The sequence below is a fragment of the Enoplosus armatus genome, chromosome 9 (assembly GCF_043641665.1).
Source record: "Enoplosus armatus isolate fEnoArm2 chromosome 9, fEnoArm2.hap1, whole genome shotgun sequence".
In the NCBI taxonomy this organism is placed as follows: domain Eukaryota; kingdom Metazoa; phylum Chordata; class Actinopteri; order Centrarchiformes; family Enoplosidae; genus Enoplosus; species Enoplosus armatus.
In genome coordinates, this window is record NC_092188.1 from 18,705,900 (window position 1) to 18,721,786 (window position 15,887).

Below are 15,887 nucleotides of genomic sequence, written 5' to 3' on the forward strand. Positions count from 1 at the left end.
TGCATACGAGTCAAGCCAGCCCACGTGATGCTACTCGGCCAATCAAATCTGTGCATTCCAGAAACATTGCGACTATGAATACAGACAGAGGAGAGAGGTGAGAGGCGAGTGACAGATAAGACGAGTGAACGAAACAGTTAACAAAGAAAAAGGGAAACTCTGCTACACTTCATTTTATTTTTCTAAAATTAAGCACTTTATTTTAAGATGCACAATTTTTAAAAACCTCTTCGAATTTTAGTTGAATACCCCTGGTCCATGTGCAGGCTGGAAAAAAGCAGCAAAAAGAGCTTTAGAGTGCTGGGCACTCAACACAAACGACAGAACATGTTAGTAGTTTGGGGGTTTTTTGCCCAGGTTTTAAGATATATGTCTTTCAAATTTCTGCCGCCGCCACAATAATGGAGGTGAGTGGAATTTCAGTTGAGGTGCTCATTTTAAAACAATTCAACAGCTATTTCTCTTTCCAGAAACAATGCCGCAGTTACTTTGGATAGTCCACAGTCCTCGCTATCAACACTTTTCATTGTGGAGACTCCAGCAGCTAACTGTCGACGTGCCTTCCCTGCTCCTCACATACCCAGTTGATGGCTAACCCTAACCCTAACCCAAATTAGTCTACTATGTAGTCACAAACAGAGAAACTAACAGAAATTGCTAGGATGTGTTTTCTGCAGACTTTTGTAGATTTACATCCTAAACAGATTAAATGACAAAATATTCATCCAAACTGTAATTTTAAAGAAGTTATTTGTTATATAAAAATTTGAAAAAGGCAATAAAATGCTTTTAGTAATAGTAATTTAGTAATATTAAAATCAAAATGATGATTTGACTTCTGCAGGTCTTTCCCCTTCTCTCTGTGCTTAATCCAGGGTCCAGGGCAGAGAGATGCTGTCACTCCCCAGCTCTTTGCGGATGGTCGATGTGAATCTGGCCAGTGCCCCTGAGCTGAAATGGTTTTTCCAGTCTCCCGCAGTACCTAACACAAAAACACACACACAGCAAGACAGTCACGTGAACACAAAATGAAATCTCTGAAAATCAACTGTTAAGACTGAAAATCTCTGATTAAATCTCACTTAATCACATAATACCCCGATTTGAACACTAGGTTTGTCTTAACTGCTTCAAAGCAAAATTCAAAGCAAACTGAGGAAGAGGAAGTGATGATGGACACGTGGAGACTCACCTTTCCTGAAGAATGGGGATTTGTCAGAGTCCATGTGTACCTTAGAGACCAGGCTGAAGTTGGACATGTTGTTGGCCTTCATGCTCTTGAAGGAGCAATGTTCTGCTATCTTCTGAATGGTTTCTTCACTCAGATGACGGCCCAAGAAATCTGACATACACCTGAGTGCTGCTGGAAGGTCCTAGAGGAGGAGCACATGGACACATTTATGTGAAGCAACAGGTGTTTGCCTTTATCTTATGAAGCACCTTCTCAAATGAAGAACTTTCTACATGATTTCTATGATGAGGACCCATTATGAAGCCCTTGATGATGAGCTTAAGTTTGACTGGTCATATATCAGTAGCTGTGTTTTTCAGTTGGCTGGCACGTGTGTCTGATGGAACAGATAGTTTCTACTTTAATCAACACAACTGGCTACACAGGTTGCAGAACAAAACGGAATTTCAGGATTCAAGTCTATTTTCTTCTGTTTTATGTGCAAAGCTAAAGTCTGTTGGGCTCAGAGTGCTGCCAAACCACGGGTGACCTACACTCAATACTGTGCCTGAATGCATCCTAGATACAAACAGAAGGCTGAAGCTGCTGTTTTACTGATGTGCTGCTTTTACTACACAGTATGTGTTGTGTTATTGTGTTAGACTACTTTCTATGAAGCCACTGAAACAATGCATTGTGTATCTTCAACAATTAACAGTGTAACAGCATTTTGTTACTGTGTAAAGGAGACCATCTCCTCAGTCGCAATGCTAGTCATGTGAGAGTTCTGTGGAGTGCTTTACCTGAAGCATTTCTTCATATGTGATGTACATTATTCGGTCTCCCAGCTCTGTGTGTCTCCAGCTCTTCACATGTTCTGTCCATTTTCCAAACATCACTGCACACAGACATTGGACCAGACATTGTATAAATGCAATCAACCACTGCTCCACGTTGGCAACACTGAGAAACAAATATGACTTTCACGTGCTAGCAACATCCACCACCAAAATAATGAACCATTCTACTGTTGAAATTCACGTTTCTCAGAGTAAACTCTTTAAGTGGGATGTGACCTCTGACCTTTGCCCTCCAGGAATCTGTCCATGAACTCATCAAAGGTTCCTGGATCAGGAAGAAATCCAGCCATCTGGTGGAAGTAGTATGAAGACACTACGACATCCTTAGGATTCCTCATGACATAGATCACCTATGTCAGATACAGACAAATTCAGTAACATAAAAACATAAATATGAATCATGGAATATATAGAAATCCATTATAAATATATAGAAAATCCAAGGAAATTGACACAGAAACACCACACTAAGGAGCTCCTCTAACCATAGATGCTGATCAATTAAAATAGAATCTGCCTGTGCTTTCTCATGTACAAGAATATCTCAAGGCTGCTCATGACATACTCGCATAGAAGAGAGGTTCACACGGGAGTATCACACAAAGCCTCCACCCATTTACCTTGGCTTTGGAGGTGTGGAAGGAGGGGGGCATGAGGTGGTAAGGAAAATGTGAGACCAGCCCACGTGGAGATGCCAGCTGATCCACAACCAGTGCTAATCTTTTCTCCTCCAGCCAGGGGACCCTGTCCCAGTTAGGAATGGTTTGGATCGGCGTCAGATCCCCCCCCTTCAGCACCAGTGGGAGGATCTCCTGCAACCAGACTGTACCTGCAGAAAAGAATCGAACAGCAGATAATACACAGCAAGACCACTCCAAGTACTAACTTCTACTGTAAGGAAAAGGCACCAACAGAGTGATAAAGCAACATTATATGGTCTAAATAATGGGTTTTCAAAATCCCTCACACAAAATTTAAACAAATTTGTTGTCACTTGTCATCTGCTGGTCAGGCAAAAAATCATTTAATGATTCTCAGACTGGGGGATTCTCCTGTTAAATAGTCGCTTTTCTCTGTGTTTGTCATCTTGGCAGGGCTTTCTTCTGAATGGCAACTCTGTGCTGTAAATCATCAGCTGTTTTCTAGCTCAGGGGTTGGAACCTCTGGAGGGTCTGAGGACCAGGTTTAAATTGTTGGTTTGCACAAATCCACCCTTGCTGACACATACTCTGGGCCCTCCTTTGTAAAACTTACCACAGTTGTTACCACAGTAATTGTCTTTGTCCTTTATTTTGGGTGAGGGTTCTTTGGGATCCCCACTGTGTGACATCCAGGATGTGATTGAGGAGGTACTAAGAACCTTACCCTTATCTGTATCTTGACATAAAAGGTTGCAGCGATCCCATGTTAAAGCATTTCTGGACTGGATATGATGGTGGTCCTAATGTCCAGAAAGCCCATACTATTAACCTGCATGGGTCACGGTTGGTGACCACCCTGATCCTCATGTCACCCTCCACTACACATGGCTTAGATTTGAATTAGATTCTTTCAGAAATAAAGATTTTTGCTGCTAATCTGATCATACCACTCTTTCTTGCAGCCGTTTTGTATAATGTGAAACCAAACCACAAAGATCTCATTCTCATCATCACCGCAAACAAAGGAAATGACTTTTTTGGAACATGATTTTTGGCTATATGCACCTATGATGAGGTACAGGCAAATGTACTCTTATTTAAGTTGTTTGTTTTGTTTTGTCAACTTTGGTAGACGCTAAAGGTGTTTTCAAAACCAAATTCTTTCACGTCCATTAATCTCTTTGTCTCCCTTTTCTTCAATCGCCCTTTTAAGTGTTTTCATTCCCTCCCTCAGGAGATGGTAAATGGTAAATTTGTGGCAACACAATGCAAACACTATGATTCTCATACTGTGCCCATTAGCTGCTCTCTGGACCGTGTGTGTAGTCACCACCAACATAAGAAAATGTCAATGAATAGATCGACAAAAATAAACAAAAATAAATCACCATATAATTGGTTCCTAATTTAAGCAATCTTTGGGTTTTAGATTGTTGGTCGGACAAAACAAAGATGCCATACTGGCCTCTGGGAAATGGCGATGAGCATTTCTCAATCAATTTGCAGCAATGTTTGCATACCTTATATGTTATATTATATTATGATTATATGTCAACAGTTCACTGTACAATTTTTTTTATTTAGAGCAATCTTGTAGGAATAACGACATTTGAGTCCGCTTTTGCATACCTTTATAAGATTTATGGACATGGGCAATATTTTTGAAATAACTCAATCATAACTCAATACAATACAATGTGAACATAAAATAACAGTCCGAACTGGTAAAGGACTGTGAAAACAGTAGAAAATCAGCTCTAAAGCGTTTAAATCAGGAGGTTTGATCCAGGTGACACGTACCCAGTCTTCTGGGACGCCCTCAATTGTGTGTGAATGCATGTACTGTATGTGTTAGTGAGTGTGGTGGTGCTTACGGTGCTTACAGCCCAGCCACGGCTGTGTGCCAGGTAGACTGTATATATGTTAGTATTTGTGCATAGGAGAGCCTGCGGTTGAGGCTGTAAGAGAATCTGAGACCTACGGGTCTGCTGCTCTCTCCTTGTGTCCGGGGATCTTTGGAGTCGCAGCTAACTTTGACACAAAATGAATAAAATGTAACATGTAAACTCTCGTGGCATTGCACACATGCCTGTGAACACTTTTGAGGAAAGATGCAGAACATATAGGTCCAAAAATAAACTTGTTTGACACTTTGTATCGTGACTCTTCGGTGAACCAAAGACAACTTGTGGAACACTGACCTGACTTCGGGTACGTGACAGCCACCACGTCCTCGTCTTTAAACGCGAATGTCTGCGCAAACTTCAAGCTCTCTAAACTGTGCGTCTCTTTGGGGAGTCTAAGTCCATGATACAGCATGTAAAACTCTTCAGAAGACATTTTGTTGCGAGGATTACAGCTAAGGTCCATACACTCACTGACAGAGGCGGCTCCACTGCTGCACTCCTCAATGTAGGAACATTGGAAACTGCACACAAAAGACCAAACAACTGAGGCTTCATGAGACGGGAGCCCCACTCTTGCCATTTAGTTCTTCCTGGTCAGTAATGACAGGAGTGACTGTTAATAACTTGTGATAGATCACTTAAACTATCATTTGAATGAACAATCATTTGCTATCGCACTGGACACGCGCGCGCGCACACACACACACACACACACACACACACCATATTGTTTTCAGAGAGCTAACCACAAGCATTAAATCCACGGACAAAGTTAAGTTCACATGTAAGCTCCCCAGTCCTCTGTCCATCTGAATAACATCTTGATGTTAGCAAGGTTTATTTCATATTCCACTGAAAGGCTTTGTGGGTGTTTCTTTTATTATTATTTTATTAACATAAACAAAACAATGTAGTAAATCTTCTGATGCACAACCATAGACCCCACACAAAGTAAAAGACTAACATCACAGTGCCGAAGCATACAGGGGGACCATATACTCAGATAGTGCTCTCCTTCAGGCAGCACTGATGCTGCTCAAACTCCTGCTGCATCTGCACGTTTTTGTTGCTCTAACCATCTGGTGCTTTAGGACAATTACAAAATGAATTACAAAAATCCTACACAGACTTTGATATTGCATAATGGTGACTTTACATGTATACTTTATGTTGCCTGTGTGTGTAATGAGTTCACATTCACAGTTCACATTGACAATAAACTGGACTGGGCGGTGAACACTAATGCCCTCTACAGGAAGGGCCAGAGCCATCTCTATTTTCTGAGGCAGCTGAGGTCCTTCAACATCTGTCGGACTAAGCTGAGGATGTTCTATGAGTCTGTGGTGGCCAGTGCTATCCTCTATGCTGTTGCATGCTAGGGCAGCAGGCTGAGGCTTGCGGACTCCAACAGACTCAATAAACTAATCCGCAAGGCCAGTGACAGCTGGACTCTCTGACGGTGGTGTCAGAGGGGAGGATGCTGCCCAAGCTGCCGGTCATCTTGGACAATGTTTCACATCCTCTCCATGACGTGCTGGTCAGGCAAAAGAGCACCTTCAGTGGGAGAATCATTCCTCCCAAATCCACAAGAGAGCGCCACAGGAAATCATTCCTGCCTGTGGCCATCAAACTGTTCAACTGCTCCCTCTGAGTGTCAGACACTCAGAATAAACAGACTGGAAATCTGGACCTGCTTCTACATATACTACCTCATTATTATTTATTCTTTAAATGTCAGTGCAATACATATATAGTCATACACAATAGTGCAATACATACATATACAGTGCTTAAGAAATTTATTAGACCACCTGTCATAAAAATGAGAAAACACAAATATTTTAGAAATCTGTCAAAAACTTGTTTCAAACTAAAAATTGTATTGTTATTTATAAGGGAAATAACAAACTGGAACAACTAAATAGTCCTTATTCACATATATTAACCAAAAATCTTAATATTTTGTATGACCTCATTTGGCCCTGATAACAGCTTGCATTCTTGCAACCACAAAACAAATTTTTCTGTTCAGGAATGCAAGTAAATAACTGTAATTTGGCATCTCAATCAAAAAATAATAATGTGCTTTACTATTTCTTTCTGCTTTTTTGTAAAACAGTAAATTTGAGAATTCATGGATAACAACAATAATTATATTTTAGCATTAAAGATATCATTTTGATTAAAGAGCTTGGCTTGCACATACTGGTGGATTAACCATTACAGAAACATCAAATATTTTGGTAATCAGCAATACTGTTAATTTAGGGCAGCGGTGGCAAACACCTTACACTGGGTGGTGGTCTAATAAATTTGTTAAGCACTGTATATACATACATATACATTGCTATTGTATATATTTTTTACTTTTATTTTTCACTTAAATATTGTAAATGTCTATGAATGGGAGCATCGGTACTGTATAATTTCCCCCCGGGGATCAATAAAGTATTTCTGATTCTGATTCTGATTCTGATCTGAGAGACAATTACCAGATAAGAGAATTAATACACTGTACCTGACTTGGGGTAAGTCACAGCAAACATGTCAGTGTCTTCCACACGGAAATTCTGGGCATACTCCAAGCTCTCCATGCTGTGTGCCCGCTTCGACAGGCGAATGCCATGTTACTCAATGTACTCATGAGAGGACATGATTGTGTCCGGCTGTAGGGTTCAATGCTCTGCAGCCTGTTGGTAGCCTACACGTTGCTCCTCTCTCTCTCTCTGAGATAGACTGGGGGATTCTCCTGTTAAATAGTCGCTTTTCTCTGTGTTTGTCATCTTGGCAGGGCTTTCTTCTGAATGGCAACTCTGTGCTGTAAATCATCAGCTGTTTTCTAGCTCAGGGGTTGGAACCTCTGGAAGGTCTGAGGACCAGGTTTAAATTGTTGGTTTGCACAAATCCACCCTTGCTGACACATACTCTGGGCCCTCCTTTGTAAAACTTACCACAGTTGTTACCACAGTAATTGTCTTTGTCCTTTATTTTGGGTGAGGGTTCTTTGGGATCCCCACTGTGTGACATCCAGGATGTGATTGAGGAGGTACTAAGAACCTTACCCTTATCTGTATCTTGACACAAAAGGTTGCAGCGATCCCATGTTAAAGCATTTCTGGACTGGATATGATGGTGGTCCTAATGTCCAGAAAGCCCATACTATTAACCTGCATGGGTCACAGTTGGTGACCACCCTGATCCTCATGTCACCCTCCACTACACATGGCTTAGATTTGAATTAGATTCTTTCAGAAATAAAGATTTTTGCTGCTAATCTGATCATACCACTCTTTCTTGCAGCCGTTTTGTATAATGTGAAACCAAACCACAAAGATCTCATTCTCATCATCACCGCAAACAAAGGAAATGACTTTTTTGGAACATGATTTTTGGCTATATGCACCTATGATGAGGTACAGGCAAATGTACTCTTATTTAAGTTGTTTTGTTTTGTCAACTTTGGTAGACGCTAAAGGTGTTTTCAAAACCAAATTCTTTCACGTCCATTAATGTCTTTGTCTCCCTTTTCTTCAACGCCCTCTTAAGTGTTTTCATTCCCTCCCTCAGGAGGCCAGCCCATTTAGGTGTGTTCAGGCTGTGCTCTCCCTCTCCCAGTCTGTCTGCTCAAGACTTCAGTGTCTCGTTGTCAAGGTTAATAGTAGACGTGTGGGAACAGAGTGACAACTTTTTGCCAACCATCTGTAAATGGTAAATTTGTGGCAAAACAATGAACCATTGAGGAACTATGACATAGGTCATTCATTTGTTATAAATTTAAATCAGTTACTGTTCAATCTAAGCATTTACGCTGACAGTCTGTGGCGCTACTTGGCGGCTCGGATGCACCGATAATGTCCCAGAGGTTCTCAGTTGGATTCAGGTCTGGGGAACGTGAGGGCCAGTCAATGGCATCAATGCCTTCGTCATCCCGGAACTGCCTACACACTCTGGCCACATGAGGCTGGGCATTGTTCTGCACCAGGAGGAACCCAGGGCCCACTGCACCAGCGGTCTGACAATGGCTCTGAGGATTTCATCCCGGTACCTGACAGCAGTCACGGTACCATTGGCTGCCTTCTTTCACCTCCGTAACATTGCAAAAATCAGGAAGATCCTGTCTCAAACAGATGCAGAAAAATTAGTCCACGCATTTGTCACGTCTAGGCTGGATTATTGCAATTCCTTAATATCAGGCTGTCCCAATAAGTCCCTGAGGACTCTCCAGCTGATCCAGAATGCTGCGGCATGTGTACTGACAGGAACCAGGAAAAGAGATCATATTTCTCCTGTATTAGCTTCGCTGCACTGGCTCCCTGTAAAATCTAGAATAGAGTTTAAAATCCTTCTCCTGATTTACAAAGCTCTTACTGGTCAGGCATCTTAAAGAGCTCATAGTACCCTATTACCCCACTAGAGCACTGCGCTCCCAGAATGCAGGGTTGCTTGTGGTTCCTAGAGTCTCCAAAAGCAGAACAGGAGCCAGAGCCTTCAGCTATCAAGCTCCTCTCCTGTGGAATCGGCGCCCAGTTTGGGTCCGGGAGGCAGACACACTCTCTACTTTTAAGAGTAGGCTTAAAACTTTGCTTTTTGATAACGCTTATAGTTAGAGGCTGGCTCAGGCCTGCCTGGACCAGCCCCCTAGTTATGCTGCTGTAGGCCTAGACTGCTGGGGGACTTCCCATGATGCACTGAGCTTTCCTCCTCTCCCTCTCCATCTTTACACATTCATCTCCCTCCGATGCATGTTACTAACTTTATATCTTCCCCGGAGCTTCTTTGTACTTTGTCCTCGAGACGACAGGTTCCTGTGGATCATGGTCCTGGTACGCCTAGGTGCTGCCGCCATGGGCCTGCTTGACTCTCATCACTACAGTTATTATGTTTAGTCGTAGTTCTGTTACTATTAAAGTTGTTATTGCTATTATTAATCAGCTATTATTACAGATGTAACTACTATTATCAGTCATATTTCCTTTATTATTATAATTATAGCTGCTATTTCTACTGCTAGTGCTGCCATACATCTCTGCCTGTCTGCTTGTCTGCCTGTCTGTCTGTCTGTGTCTCCACGTCCATCTCTCTCTCTGTATCCCTCTCTATGTCTCTCTCTCTCAAACCCAACCGGTCAAAGCAGACCTAGAGTCTGGTTCTGCTCGAGGTTTCTGCCTCTTAAAAGGAAGTTTTTCCTTGCCACTGTCGCCAAAGTGCTTGCTCATGATGGGAACTGTTGGGTCTCTGTAATAACATTATAAAGAGTCTGTCTAGACCTGCTCTATTTGTAAAGTGTCCTGAGATGACTTTTGTTGTGATTTGGCGCTATATAAATAAAATTGAATTGAAAATTGAAGTGGCTAGCACGTGGAGGTCTGTGCGACCTTTACTGACCCACCGTCAAACCGGTCAGGCTGGATGATGTTGCAGGCAGCATAACGTTCACCACGGCATCTCCAGACTCTTTCATGTCTGTCACATGCGCTCAGTGTGAACCTGCTCTCATCTGTGAAGAGAACGGGGCGCCGATGGCAGACCTGCCAATTCTGGTGTTCTGTGACCACAGGTCCCACTAGAGGACGTTGGGCCCTCATGCCACCCTCATGGAGTCTGTTTCTGACAGTTTGGTCAGGAACATGCACACCAGTAGCCCACTGGAGGTCATTTTGTAGCGCTCTGGCAGTGCTCCTCCTCGCACAAAGGAGCAGATACCGGTCCTGCTCCTGGGTTGATGCCCCTCTACGGCCCTATCCAGCTCTCCTCGTGTAACGGCCCGTCTCCTGGTATCTCCTCCATGCTCTTGAGACTGTGCTGGGAGACACAGCAAACCTTCTTGCGACGGCACATATGGATGTGCCATCCTGGAGGAGCTGGACTACCTGTGCAGCCTAATGCTACTAGTTGTGACAAGGACACTAACAAAACGCAAAACTAGAAAAGAATCAGTCAGGAAGGATAAGGAGCAATTGTCTGTGGCCACCACCTGCAATTGTCTCCATTCCCTTTTTGGGTGTTGTCTTGCTGTTGCCTCTCCAGTGCACCTGTTGTCACTTTCATTTGCACCAAAACAGGTGAAATTGATTCACAATCGCTTATACTTCCTAACTGGACAGATTGATATCCCTGAAGTTTAACTGACTTGGTGATTTACTGTGATGATTAAATGTTCCCTTAATTTTTTAAGCAGTTTATAATACACCTTGTTCGACACATTGGAGACACCGTAAAAAACAGTAGATTCAGGGGACAGGAGAGGGATGGGAATACTCTTCAGTGAACAGTTACATTTATTACAAGATAGCAGGAGGTATTAAAGGTTGTAGATCTCCAGATATTATTCCCCCATCTTGACATTACAACCTTTGTTTTCTTATGACGCTGTCCACTTGTAACTACAAAACAATGATTACTTAACATTTTCTCTTCAGAAGGTGCAGATGTTGAGATGACAAAACCTTGAATCAATCCAGGTGCAGATCTCTGACTACAAGAATATAAAATGCACCATTGCTGGGAAAACATACAACAAAAAGACATATTTATTACTTTAATGTCAAAATCACAGATGCTTACACTACAATTCAAGATCATGTGGTCATAATGATGAGTGGACTTTAGTTTATTTATACTGGGGCAGCATTCAGTTTTTTTTAGTTAAAATTAAATCTTCAACACAATTTCTTCAATCATTAGAAAATGTTTGCTACAGTTGTGTTATAACTACTTGTAATATGTACTTGTATATAAATAAATTGATAAAATTGTGGCAACACAATGAACTATCGAGGAACTATGACTGTCATTCGTTTGTTACAAATTTAAATCAGTTACTGTTCAATCTAAGCATTTACGTTGGCTCATTGGACAACGCATAGAAAAAAACGACGTTACTTATAAAGTCACAACTCATTTGTGGCCGATCTGATACAAAATTCATCTTTTAACAAAACACACACAGCTTAGGTAAGCCAATCATATTACAGAAGCCTCCTGATGTCACCACCTGAGTGCATGTTTTCCATCAATGGTCTGTACAGCCAGATCAAAAACTGGAAGAACTGGTTAGCTTATCAGTTGGTAGCTTGTACATTGGCCAGTCCAACTACCCAATATCAACAAGCATTTTTCAGTAGTCTTTGGTGTTGTATGGTGGTAGTACGACTGAAAAGGTATCAGGAGTCAGCTTCTGACTTATGACAACCCCGGTCCAATCTGGACCAAAGGGACAGCTGAAGGCTTAGCCCAGGATGCTGAGGTTTACTTAGTTGCTATGGACAAGAGTGACGAAGAGAAACAGTGAGCAGAGAGAGATGGCACCGGTCAGCACGGCTTTCACCAACAACACTGTCCAGCTGCCCAACAGGAAGACATGGACAAACAACCTGAGGACACAACAGAGAGAAACACAATGTTACAATAACAAAGTTACAATGTTAAAGAACAAAACAAATGCATTGACACTGCTGAAACCATCCATCAGAGTTACAGGTAAATGGTGAGGTTATTCAGGAGACATCAAATATTTCCCAACCCAACAAAATCCTTCCAGATAAATAAACATCACACCACACAAGCCTCATCAAATGATGTAAGTTATATGTACTTACTTTGTACTGCAAATACGTTTCTCTTACTTGCATTTTATATATATTTTACTATTCACGTTATGCAATTCTGTGAATCCCTTTAACTGCTTGTAAATTAAGATCCCAGTAAATAAAATGTATATTATTATTGCTCATGTTGTTGCTGTTAACTAGGGCCATCCTGTGGTTTACAAAGTAAAGTGCAGCCACCATAAGGTGGTCCAACCCTGGTTGAAGTGAATTTTCCCTTTAATGAATAGTTTAATGAATGTGGTTAGCCTAGCTTAGCATAAAAACTGGAAACAGCCAGCCTGGCTCTGTCCAAAGGTGACAAAATCTTCCAACACCTCTAAAGCTTAACACATTGTATCTTCTTTGTTTTTCTTACACCTGCAATGAAATGAAATCAACCAAAATGAATCCCACATGTCAGGATAAGGGAGTTACATGCTCAATTTGAGCTTCAACTGTTTACTTTTCATCAATAATGCCAATGTCATATCCCTGAAAATAAGGAAATCTTATTCTGTCTTTTTGTGTACTGTAATTAGTATGTCTGAAGGTGTGTATATGTTTGTATTGAGCATATGAGTATGAGTGTGTGTGTGTGTGTGTGTGTGTGTGTGTGTGTAAAAACATGTTTGACTTACTCCATTAAGAAGGCCTTGTAGACACAGAGAGCCAGCAGCACAGTAACAGGAAGCCTGAAGCTCTTTGGAAGGTCATATCGTGTGAACATCCACACCACTGCTGCCATGGCAATATAATGGATCTATAAACACATTGAAATAATTACTGGTTTTCATTCATATTTTACACACTCAGGTCTTATCATATAGACATTCATATTACAGATACAATGCCAATATAATATACCTATGGATAGACAGAGAGAAAGCACATTGAGAATGAAACATCTGAAAAACGATGTTTATCTGAAAGCACAGACAATAACTTTTTTATTGTAATCTTTTCTGTATGTGAATGTGTAAAAAAAAACAAAAAATAGGAAAAAAAATGCAGAGGGAAATTCAAAATGTGACAATACAGTGGAAGGAGATGAGAGGAAGACAACACATAGAGTGATGGTCAAGGACAGAAGATTGGATGGATAGGAGCAGACAGAGTACAGCAGTGACAAAGCAGAAGAGGACAGCTACTCACCAAACTAATGTTAGAGTCAAAGCTCATCTGAATGTATTTCCAGTCAAACTCAATCCCTCTGGCTCCCACCCACAGAGGAAGACACCTGAGGAGCCACATAGGTACACAAACAGTGAGATTCAGTGTTTACATATGTACAATCATTTGACAAAGTAAATCTAATGTTTCCTCTGCAGGAACAGTGTTGCGACTCACCTGGACATCACAAGTTCTGCTGTTGCCCAGCCCATGGCAGCCACCATGATCTTGTACTCTCCTTTACCAGCATTACGAGACATCACAAGATGGAGGCCCAAAAGGTCTGCCAGGTCCACTGTTGCCTTCATGAATTCCTGGAAAACAAACACACACATTACAGCCTCCTACACCAGCTGGTTTATAATAGTTGACAAATCTGACAAAGTGTGAGAAAATGCTAATCTTCCTTTCTGATGTTGTTGAAGCTTCCACACTCACCCCTACAAAGTCATAAACTCCAGCTCCTCCTTCCCACGTGGGGAAAAATGTAGCTAGGAACAGCATCTGAAACAGAAAATGAGCAAAGCCTGTATACACACTTCAAAACACAAGAAAGCTAATAACATCACCTTTTTCCTGCAATCTCCACTGCTCGATTTTATCTATTTTATTCCAGGCACGTTGGCCTCCTAAAATTATGAACAATCGTTTAATCATCAGAAAGCTCATTCACCTTACAGAGTTGGACAAACAGGTAGGTTGCTCCAGCCTGGACACATCTCCAGAAGGCATTGTACTCTGAACTACAGATTGAACGCACAAACACATGAGTTAAATGGTCCAAGTGCAGAATAACAGACATGTTATTATGAGACAAGGCAGTCCTGGCAGAAATTGGCGATTTGGGTTGCAATGTTTTTAGACTTGAGAGCAATAATAGCGACAGAAACAAAAGTTATGTTGTTAAGCAAAGGTGCTGTCAAATTCAAGAGCACACAACACAGTTCTAAGAAGATTATGTGGACCCCCTCCCAAACCGCTGACATTACTAAGCAGATTATCAACAGACTTCCTAATCACAGAGCATACAGTATGTTGCTACAACATCAGAATAAACAAGAAGAAACCAATGCAGTAATGATGTAAAAAATTAGCCATGACAGTAATTTTGCAATGTGGTATATTTTACTTTCAATCTTTACTCCAACTATGCCTCAGTGGCCATGAATGGGCTGATGGATATTATACAGTGTATATAGTTATCATATCATATAGTATCATTCCCCAACCATGTTGCAGATCCCTGATTCAAACAGACACTTACAGGCCACTGCACTTGTATGTTATAAAGTAAGGGAAATAGGCCAGGGCAAAGCAGTTTCCGAAGTGAAACAGTGTCATGATGTCTGGTCACAAAAGTCAGCTCCCTGGAGAGAAAAAGAGATAATGAAGATGGGACTTCACAGACCGTTGATACAACAGGCCACACTTTTGTCCTTCAAATGTCTAAATTGCTGTTGTTTGATTTTCTGTGATTGACTAATCGATTATTTCTGCACTTGCATGACAATTATTTGTAGACGTATCCATTACTATTTCAATTCTTGACTTTACATGTTCATGTGTCCTCAATAACAACTGTGCTTTATGAGACAGTCAGTAACAGTTTGGGATGATGTTCCATTGCCACCTGCACCGTTTCATACTGGAGCTACATCGAGGCTAACAGGCTGAATTTCAGCATTTGCAAAGCAATAATAATAATAAAATGTTTAGCAGGTGTCTGTTTTAATCAATTTACATAGCTGTGAAGCTATATAATGCTATTAAGGAAATGAAGAACCTGTACATATCAGGAGACGACGGGCTCTGTAGCTAGCTAAACAACAATCTCGTCAACACGCTCCTGCATCTAACAAGATAACTTCTCTGTGTCGAGTTATACCGTGAAGCTAGTTTTCATTAAGTTAGCAATAAAACACATGGCAGCACCTGTAAAACAGAGCCTTTCAGTGTCAGCACTTACTGTGTTTAAAGAGCTGAGAAGAAGCAGACTGACGTGCTACTGTCGCGTTACTGTCGCTGAATGACTAACGGAAGTAAGGTTGGCTCACCCTCGAAATGCCTCCGACAATCTCACCGGTAGGAATTTAACAATGTGTTCCACGAGATGCATACCTCGGTGTCAAATAACGTGTGTTAATGGGCTTAATTCAAGATAATATAATACTTAATAACTGTGTGTGTTCTAAGCATAGAGTGTATAGGATACTCGTGAGCGAGATATTAGCATTACATCCTTATGTGGTGCATTCAGGACGCGCCGAGGACACGTTGTAGTCAGAAATCAAACCCTCAAGACGAGCTAGCAAACATGGAGGTTTAAGAATAATATAGATTTTGAACCAAATTATGTCATGATAATGTAAAATGGTGTTGCCAATACTGGTGCTACATATACATGTCATTTGACTATCTAAATAATGGAAATTATTTGTTTCTTCAGAATCAGGAAGTTATTAGTATTTACAGAGAATTTAATGTTATAAAAGTCTGCATTTTCAAATATTTTTGCAGAGTAAAGTAAATTACTTTTAGTTGGTTGCAAA

General features: G+C 41.2%; 2 protein-coding genes across 3 annotated transcripts; both read right to left on the minus strand.

Moving 5' to 3' along the window:
• Positions 1 to 866: 866 nt before the first annotated feature.
• On the minus strand, positions 867 to 5,012 carry sult2st3 (sulfotransferase family 2, cytosolic sulfotransferase 3). Its single transcript, XM_070912488.1, has 6 exons — positions 4,874 to 5,012; positions 2,652 to 2,860; positions 2,255 to 2,381; positions 1,975 to 2,069; positions 1,193 to 1,373; positions 867 to 982 (listed from the first exon to the last, which is right to left on the minus strand). The coding sequence occupies exons 1-6, from the start codon at positions 5,010 to 5,012 to the stop codon at positions 867 to 869; spliced, it is 867 nt and encodes a 288-aa protein (XP_070768589.1).
• A 5,907-nt stretch (positions 5,013 to 10,919) lies between these two features.
• tmem147 (transmembrane protein 147) lies at positions 10,920 to 15,365 on the minus strand. Of its 2 annotated transcripts, XR_011597536.1 has the most exons (9): positions 15,305 to 15,365; positions 14,603 to 14,705; positions 14,012 to 14,081; positions 13,777 to 13,842; positions 13,516 to 13,652; positions 13,321 to 13,405; positions 12,807 to 12,928; positions 11,499 to 11,952; positions 10,920 to 11,290 (listed from the first exon to the last, which is right to left on the minus strand). XR_011597536.1 is itself a non-coding variant. In XM_070912197.1 (8 exons), exons 2-8 carry the CDS (start codon positions 14,677 to 14,679, stop codon positions 11,832 to 11,834), a joined length of 678 nt encoding a protein of 225 aa, XP_070768298.1. In that variant the 5' UTR covers positions 14,680 to 14,705; positions 15,305 to 15,365; the 3' UTR covers positions 10,920 to 11,831. The 2 variants fall into 2 exon arrangements, 1 of the variants encoding a protein (XP_070768298.1); XM_070912197.1 differs by having other exon boundaries at positions 10,920 to 11,952.
• Between the last annotated feature and the right edge of the window lie 522 nt (positions 15,366 to 15,887).

Excerpts from the sequence above, each read along its gene's own strand:
- tmem147 (XM_070912197.1), bottom strand. The coding sequence starts at position 14,679 with ATGACACTGTTTCACTTCGGAAACTGCTTTGCCCTGGCCTATTTCCCT. Across the intron at positions 13,843-14,011 it reads TGTTTGTCCAACTCTGTAAG|ATGCTGTTCCTAGCTACATT; the intron begins GTGAATGAGCTT and ends TTTCTGTTTCAG. Across the intron at positions 12,929-13,320 it reads TTGACTCTAACATTAGTTTG|ATCCATTATATTGCCATGGC; the intron begins GTGAGTAGCTGT and ends ATGTGTTTATAG.
- sult2st3 (XM_070912488.1), bottom strand. The coding sequence starts at position 5,012 with ATGTCTTCTGAAGAGTTTTACATGCTGTATCATGGACTTAGACTCCCC. Across the intron at positions 2,861-4,873 it reads TGTCACGTACCCGAAGTCAG|GTACAGTCTGGTTGCAGGAG; the intron begins GTCAGTGTTCCA and ends TCTTTTCTGCAG. Across the intron at positions 983-1,192 it reads ATCCCCATTCTTCAGGAAAG|GTACTGCGGGAGACTGGAAA; the intron begins GTGAGTCTCCAC and ends TTTTTGTGTTAG.